Genomic DNA, 13,579 nt, shown 5'->3' on the forward strand with positions numbered 1-13,579 from the left:
GATTCGCTTTCCGGCGAGTGCGGCTGCCGGCCCATCTTCTTCTACCTTTGCCGCGACACCTGGCTCCTGACTCCGGTGGCGGCTCGTCCGTGGCGAGAGAGCGGGGCGGGGCCGGGCCGGTCTCTGGCCTGCCCCGCGAGGTGACCTTGGTTTAGTCCACTGTCGCGCCGAGCTGCGGTGCCCGTCTGTGTCGCGGGCCTGTTTGTTAGGGACCCGGCTCTGGAGCGGTTGAGGACACAGACCTAGAGAGCGGCCCCATAGGCTGCCCCGTGGCAGGGTCACCACCGGGCCGCCAGGGGCGGTGTGTATGGGTGATGCCCCTACACGTGAAATGGCCGTTCCCCGCGGTGCCACCGGTCACCTGGACCCTGGCCAGCAGCGTCGTCATGGGCCTGGTGGGCACCTACAGCTGCTTCTGGACCAGTGAGTGGGCTTGGCCGGGGTGGGGAAGCCCTGGGCCCCAGGGGAGAAGGGGGCCGAGATCCCCTACACTCTCTCTCTCTCCCCCCAGAGTACATGAACCACCTTACCGTCCACAACAAGGAGGTGCTGTATGAGCTCATCGAGAATCGAGGCCCAGCCACTCCCCTCATCACCGTCTCCAATCACCAGTCCTGCATGGATGACCCTCATCTCTGGGGTACCCAGACCAGTATTCTGGGCACAAGGAGGCGGGGAGAGAAGGGGCCAGACAGAAGCCGAACAAACCCACTTCTCAGTGGGTTCTTCACATAGCTCTGGCACGACTGTTTCTGGGGCGTCCCGCCTCGGGGGTGACAGTTTGATTTGTAGTCCCTTCAGCATCCTCTCAGGCAAGGCGATTTGGAGAGGGCGTCAGAAATTTCGAGGAAGTGAGGAATGGCTGCGGGGCAAGGTCTTGACAGCTTATTTACTGTGATTCAGCAGGCTTGTGTAAGCCATGGAAGGTCCCACAGAGTCTGGGGAGCAAATCTGAGGACCTGTCAGGGAAACTCTGGATTAGGGGCTGGAAGACCTGTATCCTGGTTCCAGGTTTGCCCCAGGCTGGGTTTGTACCCTTCATCCAGCCTCACCTGGGAGCCCACCTGGTTCCCCACCTAGAAGTTCCTGCTCTACTCACTTCACAAGGAGCTGCTTGGCTCTGGCAACCTGGATGTCTGGATAGAGGGGTGCCCAGAGCTTTCCCCTCCGAATGCAGGTTAGACTGTCGTACAGCTTGTGGGGAGCCACCTGGTGTAGTTGGAGCTTTTGGGGGCTCACCGTGGCTGCAGGGCAGAGAATGGTCTGTGGGGTGCCACAGCCAGACCCCAGGAGGCCAAGAAGGCGGCTTTAGAGCCATCCGGTAGTCTAGACGAGGGTGGTGGCAGTGACATTGGAGAGAGAGGTCTAGAAGAATAGGTAATGTCAAAATATGTCAGGGAGGTAGCCAGACCAGACATAGTGACTAATGAGATACGGGGAATGAGAGAGAGAGAGAGGAGCCAGGGAGAATGTGGGGGTCCACTCCAAGGCTCTGGAAGATGCCACTTTGGCCATAGAAAAAGGGTAGTGCTGCTGCCCTTGTCCTTCATTCCTTGAAACGGGGTGACAGAAAACGGTGCTCTCTAGGGACAAGGTAAGTTGGGGCATGAAGCCTTTCCTCTCCTCTAGGGATCCTGAAACTGCGCCACATCTGGAACCTGAACTTGATGCGTTGGTGAGGAGGAGAGGGCCCCTCCCATGGGCCTGGCCGGCCTCACCTGTCTCTGCCCAGATTTGCCCTCCTCCTCCTCTGCCCAGGAGGCGGCATCCTGCAGTCCAGGCAGGGCACGGGGCGGGGCCCCACAGGCCCTCCTGTGCCTCCGTCACCCAGTGCCGCTGCTGTCATGCATCACGCTTGTGGGGTGGGTCCGGAAGCAGGGTGCGGGGGAGGCGGGGATGACCGCGTCTGTTCCCACTCCAGGACTCCTGCAGCCGCAGACATCTGCTTCACCAAGGAGCTACACTCCCATTTTTTCAGCTTGGGCAAGTGCGTGCCCGTATGCCGAGGTGAGCTGTTCTTCCTGCAGGGGCCGGTGGGCCAGTGGGTGCAGGAGGGTGCTTCTGCAGGCTTCTCTGGCCTCTTTGGGACAGGGAGCCTGGTAGCCAGTGCCTCTGGCTTGGCAGCACTGGGAGTGGAGGGGCCCAGGTGAGACAGAAAGCCTGGGAGCAAGGGGAGCCAGGGGGCTGCTGCCCCACTAGCTGGCCAGCTCCATTGAGTGGCAGCAGAGGTGGCGGTGGCTGCTGGAGGAGTGATGGCTTCTTGGACAGTGCTCGAGTCTCTGTGACTGACTACCTGACGGCTGCGCGAACCTAGAACTGTGGCATTAGAAGTCAAGGCGGCATTATTCACAGCCCCTTCTCTCGAGGACGTTACTAAGAGACTCGCTGACGTCACTGTGGTGTCGTGGGTCTGTGATGGCAGTGGCATGTGCCACAGGCTGCAGGGTTCAGGAGAACAAACATGCTTGTGAGGTGAGGTGTGTAACATCGAATGGCTGCCCGGCACCTCTCAAGAGCCTCAGGAAGTAGGGGCCATTTCGGTTCCCATTCTCCAGATAAAGACGCTTGGAGAGATTAAGCCGCTGGCCCAAGGTCATGGGGCCCGAGATGGCAAAGCGAGGATTTGAATCCAGGTTGCTCTTCCCTCTGGGGAAGTAGAACTTTTCTAGGCAGAGAATGAAAGGAAAAGCGTTCTAGATGCTGGAAGCGATCACGGTAGGAAATGCAGGTTGCAGGCCAAATGTGAAGGTTCTGGAATAATCATGTTAAGGATTTTGGACTCTGCTCTCTCATCGGGGAGTGATGTGCTTTTGTCTGTGCTTGAGAGAGAGAGAGAGAGAGAGCGCGGGCATCCTGGCTGCAGAGGCTGGTGGATGGGAGCAGGGCCAGGGCAGGCGCGGAGCCCGGTCAGGGGCTGTCACAGCAATTCTGCCAGCAAAAGATTGTAGCTGGGCCTCTGAGGGTCACTGTGGAAAGCGTGAGAAGGGGACAGCTTTGGGATATGCTCTGGAAGCAGGGTTGACCGAACCCGTTGATAGGTCGGGTGTGGGAAGGGGCAAAGAAAAGAGAACTCAAAGATGACACTAGGTGACATCTGGTGATACCAAGCCACTGGGGAGATGGGATGAGGGGAAAGCAGTGTGATGCTTGGGAGGGGAGGTGAGTCCCGTTTAGCACATGCTTTATCTGAGGAGCCTGTCACCCAAGGAGGGGCGCAGTCCCAGAGGCAGTGGGGTGTGCAGTTCTGAAACTCGAAAAGATGGTTGAGAATGAAGATACTGGGGACTCGACCGCAAAGGAAGTCACCAACAGAAGTGACATTGCAGAAGGGAAGAGCAGGGAGAGAGCAGGGGCTCTGAACGGGCACCTCAGAGCACAGAAGGACAGACAAGTCACCAAGGCAACAGGAAGCGGTGGCCAGAGAGGAAGGAAGCAAAGCAGGACCCCGGAGAAGCTCTTTTCTTGGAGAAGCTCTTTTCTTGCCTCGGGAGCTTCTAGGAGCTGGAGGCGGGAGGGGCAGGGAGACAGCAGGGGTGGGCACTTCCCCCCAGAGGTTGGTCGGTCTGGAAGAGAGAGGAAGAAGGAATCCAGGGTGTTAGAGGTGTCAAGGGGGAGTATTTTTATTTCTAGTCGATCAAAGTAAAACATGGTCAAATACAATCAAGTAACCTAAAAAAATGAAAAGCTGCAGCGCCCACAAACCCTCAGGCTACTCCCCAGAGACAGCCGCCCGGAGCGCTCTTTCTTCTTGCCGCTTTTGGAAACTACTTTGTCCCTCTAGAGCACAAGGAGAGACTACAGTGTCATGGCTGGTGACCTTGGCGTTCATCACACCGTGCTCTGGAGATGGGGCCTCTGCTCATGTACCCCAGCCCGAGTCTCAATTCCTCCCTTCTGCCTCCTGAAACCAAACCTAAATCCTAAGCACCTTCAGGGAGAGAAAGTGGATGGGGACAGGCCTTTTATCAAACGTGTTTGACGGACAGCAGAGATCCGAATGTGTGTTGAAGGAAAGGAGGGATCCGGCACACTTCGCTTCTGTGTTCCAAAAAAAAATCCCCTTTCCTCCCTGAAGCGTAGACTTTGTGGTGTGACCTGAAGTATCGGAACAATGTTGTACGAGCTCTCCAAGTGAGCAGAAAGGGTGTTTGCAAAAGCTAAACATTATGAAGTGAGCCTCCAAAAGCATAGCATTGTTTTTAAACTTTGATTTCAAGCTGGATGGCTGGGTCGCACCAGTAGGTTTGAGTAGAGAAGGAGCCGGCACCTCTGACTCCTGGAGCCCTGACCAGCACCTTCCAAAGACTCAGCCTCACAGAGAACAGGTTACACGTCCGGTCCCCGATGCACTGGCCCTGTGGCACTACCCATCTGCGATGTGGCTCTCTAGTCCCTACTGGCTAAAATGAGCACGCTTACTCAACCCCGCTCCTTCAACTGCCCCCTTCTCTGTCTCTGTCCACCGTAAGGACGCGGTTCATGAAGTTCTCACTGCGTGGTCACAGGTTGTCCCCACACAACATCAGGCACCCATGTCTGCGTTGTTGCTGACCGCGGGGCCGCCTGGGTCCAGTATCATGGTCTCGGCCTCTCCAAGGCCAGCGTTGCTAGCATGGGGGGCACCTCAACCCCACTTTCCTCAGTAGCAAGTTTGAGTTTTTCCCAACTCGTATGTTCCATCAAATGGAGAGTCTAGTTTTCAGGGGAGTCCTGTGAGGAAGGGGCCAGCAGGAGGGACAGAGGAGGCAGAGGGCGCAGGCGGGGCTGGGAGGCCCGTGGGGCGAGGCGGCGGTAACCGGCCTGGCCGGGCCCCTGGGACAGAGTTGCTGTATAGAATCGGGCCCAAGCGAGGCTTGGAGTTATGAATAGACTCGGTTTGCTCCAGCAGCACCCTCCAGGCCAGAGGCAGCAGATGTAGAGTCCCCCAGGGTGGCGCATCCCAAGGAGAAAGAAGGCTCCAAGAGCTTGGCAGGGGAGGGAGGGCGGTGCGTGGGTCAGGGGTCTGCCAGGGGCATAGTATGCCTGTGGCCGAGCGGCTCATCGGCTGGGGCTGTGGTGTGACCGATGGCAGAAGGTAAGGTTAGAGATCAGTAGAGGACTTGTCAAGTTCAGAATTTCAGTTGAAGACAGTTTGAGATGATGGTGACGCTACCTCGCACGTGACAGGCGCTCAGAGGTTTAAAGGATATTATTGAACAAAGAATGTCATGGTGAGGTGCACAGCGGTGCGGCTGGGACTGAGGGGCCCAGGAGAGACAGTCGTTGGAGGGTGTCCCTGTGGACGGCGCAGTGAGAAGAGGAAGTCCCCGAGCTGTTGCTTCATTCCCAGGGACAGGGGAGGAGGGGCCCCGGTAGAATGGGGACTGATGAGGAGAGACCTTTTCTGGGCAGGAGATGGCGTCTACCAGAAGGGAATGGATTTCATTTTGGAGAAGCTCAACCACGGGGACTGGGTGCACATCTTCCCCGAAGGTCAGTGGGGCTGGCAGGGTCAGAGCGTGCCCGAGAATATGGTCGGGACCCCCGGCTCCCCTTCAAACCCTCACCACTGTCCCATCTCTCTCGATAGGGAAAGTGAACATGAGCTCTGAGTTCCTGCGCTTCAAGTGGGGTAAGGGCTGCTGGCCCTCTCTGGCTCGGTCGGGCCATGGCACACGGGGCGGATGGGTGTGTTGGTAGCAGGAGCGAGGGAACAGACAAGGGCTGGCCCAGGGGAGCTGCTTTTAACGGGGACGGCAGGGGTGACCCCAGCTGGAGGCTGGCACTGAAGCTGCGCTCACGCCATTTCCCTCTCCCTGGGGCAGGAATCGGGCGCCTGATTGCCGAGTGTCACCTCAACCCCATCATCCTGCCGCTGTGGCATGTCGGTGAGCGTCCCTCTTAGGCCGAGCCTGTGGTCTGAGGATGGGGAGACGGGCTTCCGTAGGAGGTGTCTGCGGGGTGTTCTACTGGGCGGCAGGGAGAGGGTGCCTGGGTGGGGGCTGGGGCCACCCTGCTCCGCCCCACACCTGCTCCCCAGCCTCTGTCCACTGTGCCGCAGGCATGAACGACGTCCTTCCTAACAGCCGGCCCTACTTCCCGCGCTTTGGACAGGTGGGTAGAAGCTGCTGACCTTCGTCAGTCTGTCTGTCTGCCTGCCATCTGCCCCTGGTCTCCCACTCAGCATGACTGGGGCCAGATTCAGGAGGAGCTGAGCTTGAGGCTGCAGCAGGGGGACCATGTGGCGCATGGACCCAAGGACTGGAATGGGCCTTAGATGCCACCGAGCCTCGTTTTAAAGAAGGAGAGTGGCTCAACGGAGCACAAAGCCAGTTAGGGGCAGGACGTGGCTTCTGGCTCCCCAGGGCGATGTGGCTGGGGCTGTGGGCACTCACCCTGTTCTTGTCACCTGGCCGGCTCCCTGCAGAAGATCACTGTGCTGATCGGGAAGCCCTTCAGTGCCCTGCCTGTGCTTGAGCGGCTCCGGGCAGAGAATAAGTCGGCTGTGAGTTGCCCCGGGCTGCCTTTGGCCTGGGTGGGGTTCCCTGGGCAAAGGCCCTTGAGGACTGCAGGCCAGCCCCAGTCCTTCCCCTCAGGTGGAGATGCGCAAAGCCCTGACCGACTTCATTCAGGAGGAATTCCAGCGCCTGAAGACCCAGGCGGAGCAGCTCCACCACCACCTGCAGCCTGGGAGATAGGCGGGTCCCACCCAGCCCCTGCCCAGGTGCCTCCTGAGGCCTGGGGAAGAGGCAGCTCTGGGACCCAAGCCCTAGCCGCCAGGCTCCCAGCGCTGCCTTTGGGATCTCGCCCCGCACACAGTTGGGGCTGGGGGAATGGACTGATGCTTTGAGCTCAGATACGGTTTTTTAGGCAGATTTGTTCATAACCCTTAAAGGGTGACCTCCCCTAGTTGGTGAGCATTCCAGCTCCTTGGCTGCTCTTCCCGCTCGACCACTCTGGGAGGAGGAGATTTAGGCCAGGGCCTCTGCCCTTCTTGCCTTCAAGTGTCCTTTCCCAGGGCCTACGTCCTGACGGAGGGCAGTTGGGGGGTAGGTGGCTAGGCCTGAGCTTCAGGGAGGGGCCCACAGGCCCTTGGCCTGGCCCCGGCAGTGGGGGGGCTGGTCCCCACCTCATCACGGATTCCCTTCTGCCGGAGGTTCCCACAGGGCTGGGAACCACGGGCAGGAGCCAGCCCCAGGCTGCAGGCAGAATAGCAGCCCTTTGCTACAAGTGGAGCCCAATGGGACGGAGCCTGCAGCAAGGGCCTGAGACCTGGCCGTTGGCCCCATGCTGGGGCCCACCAACTTCTCCGTCCTTTCTGTGTCCCTGGCATCACTCCAGTCCCCTGAGGCCGAGTCGCCATATTTTTTAAACAATAAAACCTCTGCATCCTGCTGTTTTAACCTCTGACCTCTCTGTAGGGAGGGGTGGGAGGTGACCCTCTGGACGGGAAGGCTGGACCCTTAGAGTCCTTGAGCAGGTGGGCATCGAACTCTCAGCACACACCAGCCATCGACTTCTGCCACTGTCTGTAATCCCCGGAACCTTGCAAAAGTAGGAATTCATTTCATTTTGCAAAACAGGCAGAGCAAGGCTAAATGGACTTGCTGCAAAACCCAAAGCTAGCAAAGTAGGAAGAAGCAAGTAGCAGTTCCGACCTCCCCTGGCTGTTCCCAGGAGGCGGGAGGTGTCAACGGCTCAGTCAGTGTGCTGTGGTGGGAGGTGGGAAGGGGAACACCTAGATTGAGCTTGGGACCTTGGATGGGAGCAAAAGTGGATCCAGGTGGTGGCGCTCCTGGCAGAAGCCCAAAGCAAATCTTTAGAGAAAAGCAAGCTCACTTTAGGCCCCCAGTTCATCCATAGGTGAAGATCAACCAAAAAGACCTCACAAAGATCAAGCATATAAGGAAAAGAAGTTCAATGGGCAGCAGAAACAAGAACAGGTCTGAAATTGACAGTGTCAGGCAGAATGTGGAAAATACTAGCATAGAAATCGTTACCAAAACAAAAGGGGTCTGTTTGCCTGTGCGCGAATCCTAGAAGAAATACGGGCAGGTTTGCGGCAAAGAAAGTAAGGATTTATTTCAGGGAATTGCAGGTCACGGAGACTCCAGCAAGCTAGCTAAAGCTCTTGACGACACCCCGCCCTCCGCCAGACTCAGGACAGATTATATAGGGAAAAATCAGTCGCCATGGAAACTAAGGGCATGGGTGCTACTGATTGGACGATTGGACGGGGCTGGCGTAATTGATCATTGTGTTCAGTTCTGGAATCTGCCTGGCGCCATCCAGTCTGGTCCTGGGGCCTGGTCCCGGTGGCCCGTGGGGCTGTTGTTGTTCTGCCTCAATGGGCCTGGGGTTGAAACATGTCTAAAGCTAGGACATTATCCTTAATGTAACAAAAACTTGTTGTCCCCGTGACTATAGACCTGAGTGGATAAATCTTAGGTCCTAAGGCTTAAAGATTAAAGGATCAGGAACGTAGGGAGGGATGGTGGAAAAAGCAAGTAAATCACAATGTTGCTATCCCGGCAAAATCTGCCCGAATCAGAAGAACACTCTTAAAGAAACGAAGTTTGTGTGCAGTTACAAAATCTGGAAGGAAAAAAAATGAACCGCAAAAATGAGCCAGCAAGAATATTCAAAGATGATGAGGATCGCAACTGTGTATCTAATTCAAAATGAAACATTTGTAAAAATGACCAGAAGGGAAAAAAAATCACTTGGAGTAAAAAAGGAAACACTTGCAAATGCAAATATAGGTAAAAACAGACTGTTGGCCAGTTTACATTTATAGGTTCAAATGTAACATCCCTTCTTCCTGTATATATTTTATGTCCATTTGAACAAAGCAATTACATTTCATGATGAGTTCAGATTTTATAACCAATGGTAGAATGTTTCATTTTTTTATGTACTTGTGATTTGCTACATATTCATCTTCATAAATATGTAAACATTGTTTTGCAGGGTTTTAAACTTTAAATGATATCGTACTGTACGGATGCTTCCACAATCTGATGTTTTTTATATAGACTATATATTTTAGGGCAGTTTTAGGTTCATGGCAAAATTTGACTTGTCCTGAGATTGTGAAATTTATAAGTGCCATTCTCCATATTAACTGATTTAAGGAGAAACCCCATATGATTATTTCAATAGATACAGAAGCACTTGATAAAATATTCATAATTTTTTAAATTCTTAGCAAACTATAGAGGGGAACTTTCTCAGTCTGATAGTCTACAAAAAAAAAAAAAAACCCAAAAAACCTTTCTTAACCTGATAGACACTATCTACAAAAACTCAATTTTTTTTTTGATATGGAAGCTTTCGAAATCTGGAACAAAACTACTGTACCAGAGCAATAAGACGAGGAAAGGAAGTCAAAGGTATAATGATTGTAAAGAAACAAAACCATCATTATTTGCCGATGGTAGCTCTACAGATAAAATCCAAATGAATTTATAGACAGATTTTTGGAAATAAGGCTTTAGAGAGTCCCAGCTACAAGACCAATACATGCAAAAAACAATTGCATTTCTATACAAACACCAGCAGCAAAGAATTAGAAAATATAATTTAAAACAAGACACCATTCACAAAAGCTACAAGGTACCTAGCAATCAATCTAATAGAAGATGTGAACGACGTATATAAGGAAAATCAAAACACTTTATTGTAAAACATTAAGGAAGACCTAAGCGAGTGGAGAGAGCTCCCATGATGAACAGGAAGACCTGATATAGTAAAGGTGTCGGTTCTCCAGAATCGATCCACTGATTAAATATAATTCCCATCAAAACCTAATCAAGAGGGTTCAAACATGTATTTCGTACACCAGTGTTCACAGCAGCATTACTCACCGTAGCCAAAAGGGAGAACCAAATTAAGTGTCCGTCGACATAGAGACAAAATGTGGTCTTGCAATAAAATGTTATTCGGCCATAAAAAGTCAAGAAATTCTGACATGTGCAACGAAGTGGATGAACTTTGAATACACTACACTAAGTGAAGTAAGCCAGACACGAAAGGCAACTAATTGTATGATTCCATTTGTGTCCCTAGAGGAGTCAATTTCAGAGACAGAGAGTAGGATGGTGGGTGCCAGGGGCTGGGGGGAGGGTGGCGGGGAGGAATGGGGAATTGATGTTTACTGGAGACAGAGCTTCAGTTCGGGATGATGACAATGTTCTAGAGATGAAAGGTGGCGACAGTCGCACAACAGCGTCAATGTACTTAACGCCACTCAACTGTACACTTAAAAATGGTTAAAATGGTAACTTTTATGTGTATTTTACCACAATGTTAAATACCGTAATCAGACTCTTTAAAATAATCTATCAATCTAATAAGTTGGTTTTAAAAGTTCTATGGAAGCACAATAGCTTAAGAAGAATAAGGTGGGAGGATTTGCCCTCCTGGGTATCAAAGTTTATTATAAAGCTATAGTAATTAAGACAGTGTGGTGTTAGCTGGACAAATTGACCACTGGAATGGAATGGAGAGCCCAAAAAGTGACCCACAGCTAGATGGACACTTACTATACGGCAAAAGCAGAATGTTCATCTCATAAACAGTACTGGGACAATTGCAGATGCCTATGGAAATAAAAAGAACTTGACACCTACCTTATACCATACATAAAAGTCTGAAAAACAAGACAACTCCTAGAAGATAATGTAGGAGAATATGTCCATAATCTTGGGGGCAGGGAAAGTTTATTTTAAAAAGGACATAAAAAATATTAACCATAAAGAAAAAAATGGTAAATTTGACTACATTAAAATTAAGAAGTTCTGTTCATCAGAAGACACTAAGAGAGTGAAAATGGCAGCCACAGAGTAGAAGGGATTTGTAATACATATAGCCAATGCAGGGCTCATACCTAGAACGTATAAAGAACTCCTATAAATCGATAAGAAAAAGATAAACAACCCAAATGACCTGGAACGCAGTAGTGAGGTGGTGGCCCCTTTTGTGGCCCTTTACCAGGTAGGCCCTATAGGACATCGGTGACTCAGGGAATGTAACTGAGCCCCCAGGCCATGAGCAAGAGCGAGTGGAGGGAAGAACCTGAGCATGCGGTGGACTGATCCCTTCCTTCGTCACCCACTGGCTGCCCCTGCTCCTGTCCTGTCACCATGCCACCCAGTCAAACTTCTGTCCCAGATCAACAGTGAGGCACCGATCTCTTCTGCCTTCTCTCTCTCTTCACCTCCATTACCTTGGCCAAGCCCCTGTCATCTCTCTCCCAGAGATGGCAATAGTCTCCTGCTGCCACTTTTATCCCCTCTGATCTGTTCTGGTCGCCACAGCCAGATCAGCCCTTTAAAACAGGGGTCCCTAACCCCCGGGCCGTGGACTGGGACCAGTCTCTGGCCTGTTAGGAACCGGGCCGTACAGCAGGCGGTTAGCAGCGGACCAACGAGAGAAGCGTCATCGATATTTGAGGCCCGCTCCCCAGCGCCAGCATCCCCGCCTCAGCTCCGCCTCAGATCATCAGGCATTAGATTCTCATAGGAGCCCCGGGCCCTGGTGTCAAAAATGTTGGGGACCGCTGCTTTAAAATACAAATTAGATCATGGAGCAAGGGCTTCAATCTCCATCTGGGCTTCTGGGGCTACATTAAGCTCCAGCACAAACCTCTCCCCTCAGCTGGCCTGGACGTTGCCACTTGGGGGCCTGAATGGGGCTCTTGGACCCCATTCCAACGTGTGTGAAGGCTGCTTCCCCACAAACCAGCAGGGTGTCTGAGGATTCAGCTCAATTCTGACTGGATGTGTCCAGAAAGAGAATCAGATACACAGGTCGAGGGCTCAGTCCCACAAGACCGCTCTGCACTTCAGAAGCCAGTCACACGCCCAGGTTCTCACCTGTGTTTCTGATTGACTGGCTATAGACTAGGGGTTCCAACGACCCCCTCCTCGGGTTCAATTAATTTGCTAGAACGGCTCACAGAACTCCAAGAAACACATTACTTACTAGATTACCGATTTACTAGTTGTTCTCCTGGGTTTTTATGGCGTTTCATTACCTAGTCGTGACTGATGAAATCATTAGCCACCAGCAACTGAACTCAGCCTCCAGCTCGTCTTCCCTCCCTGAGGTCAGGGAGTGGGACTGAAAGTCCCAGCCCTCTAATCACATGGTTGGCTCCATTGGCAACCAGCTCTCATCCAATGGTGCTTTCCCAACGTCACCTCATTAATACAATGAAAGACACCTTGACCGCACTCAACGGTTAGGAAAGTCCAAGGGTTTGACGAGTCGTGAGCCAGAAACTGTGGGTGAAGATCAAATATCTCATAAACCACAATATCTCAAGGCCCTACAAACATTGCAAATGTATGTGTCCCCAACTGACCCGATCTCCCAGTCTCCAACTCAGAGAGACCCAAGAGCCATCATTGGCTTCTGTCTTCCTCAACCATGTCCTGTGAAGCTCACTTCCTCTCTCCAGCTCAATTGCCATGGTCCTAATCTGAGCCACACTTGTGACAATGACAGGTACAACGTCATAAGCAGTTTCTCTGATAAGTAGAGGTGATCGATGGGCTGTCACTACACAAGGCTGGGAGGAAGCCATTGTGTACATGGTATGGTGGTCCCCAGCACCTAGCCTCTCTTTCCAGTGTGCCTTCCTGTGCCACATGGAGGGCTTTGCATGCAGATTGCATTCTACCCATGAGAGGCACAGCCCTGGGAGTGTTGGTTTTCTTCAGCAGCCTTCTGGCTCCAGTCACAAACATCCTGGTGTTTGAGGGGCAGGGGTAGAAGCAGCTGTGGCTGGGCACGGTGTCCCAGTGTCCAGTCATGAGTGCCCAACTTTTTGCAACTACAAATGGTGCCAAAATGGACCTATGTGTGCATCTTGTGCTCAGCTGAGTATTTCTGTTGAATGGATCCCTAAGAGGGAAATTGCTTGATTCAAGGTCATACACACTTTACAGTTTGTTAGATGCTACCAAATTATCCTCTAAAAAGGTTCTACCAATTGATACTTCACCACTGTGTAGGTGAGCCTCTATGTCCCCGAATCTGTGCAGACAATGGGCATTATTCAACTTTCTTTTCCATGTATTATCAAAAATGTCAAACATATATTAGTTTCCTAGAGAGATCATCACAAATTGGGCAGCTTAAAACAACAGACATTTATTCTCTCCCAGTTCTAGAGGCTAGAAGTCCAAAATCAAGGTGTCAACAGGGCCCTGCTCCCTCTGAGAGCTCTGGGGAAGAATCCTTCCTCAACTCTTCCAGCTTCTGGTGGCTGCAGGAGTTCTTTGGTTTGGAGCTGCATCACTCTAATCTGTGTCCTCAACTGGCATTCTTCCTTGTGTGTGGCATTACAAGTTCTAGATGGACATGAATTTTAGGGGGACATTGTTCAACCCAGTATATGTGTGTGTGCGGGGGGAGAGGGAGAGAGAGAGAGAGAGGGAGAGAGAGGGAGAGAGAGAGAAAGGAAGAGGAAAAGGGAGGGAGTGGGAGGGAAGGGAGAATGAATGCACGGGAGAATGAATGTATGCACCCATGTGTAGAATGGACGTGGGGGGACGATAAAGAAGGAGCAGGGACTGCATGAAAGACCAAAGGA

At 52.3% G+C, this 13,579-nt stretch overlaps 1 protein-coding gene across 5 annotated transcripts; it reads left to right on the forward strand.

Annotated features, from left to right (window-relative positions):
• The first annotated feature begins 6 nt into the window (after positions 1-6).
• On the forward strand, positions 7-7,382 carry TAZ (tafazzin). 5 transcript variants are annotated; one of them, XM_006915305.3, is made up of 10 exons: positions 7-423; positions 512-640; positions 1,630-1,675; positions 1,922-2,007; positions 5,392-5,472; positions 5,570-5,611; positions 5,805-5,867; positions 6,041-6,093; positions 6,407-6,484; positions 6,576-6,816. In XM_006915305.3, exons 1-10 carry the CDS (start codon positions 315-317, stop codon positions 6,675-6,677), a joined length of 789 nt encoding a protein of 262 aa, XP_006915367.1. In that variant the 5' UTR covers positions 7-314; the 3' UTR covers positions 6,678-6,816. The 5 variants fall into 5 exon arrangements, with proteins under 5 accessions (XP_006915367.1, XP_024904983.1, XP_024904984.1 ...); XM_025049215.1 differs by having other exon boundaries at positions 6,407-7,382; XM_025049216.1 differs by having other exon boundaries at positions 403-423; positions 512-1,177; positions 6,407-7,382.
• Positions 7,383-13,579: the final 6,197 nt, after the last annotated feature.

The sequence above is a fragment of the Pteropus alecto genome, unplaced genomic scaffold, assembly GCF_000325575.1.
Source record: "Pteropus alecto unplaced genomic scaffold, ASM32557v1 scaffold396, whole genome shotgun sequence".
Classification (NCBI taxonomy): domain Eukaryota; kingdom Metazoa; phylum Chordata; class Mammalia; order Chiroptera; family Pteropodidae; genus Pteropus; species Pteropus alecto.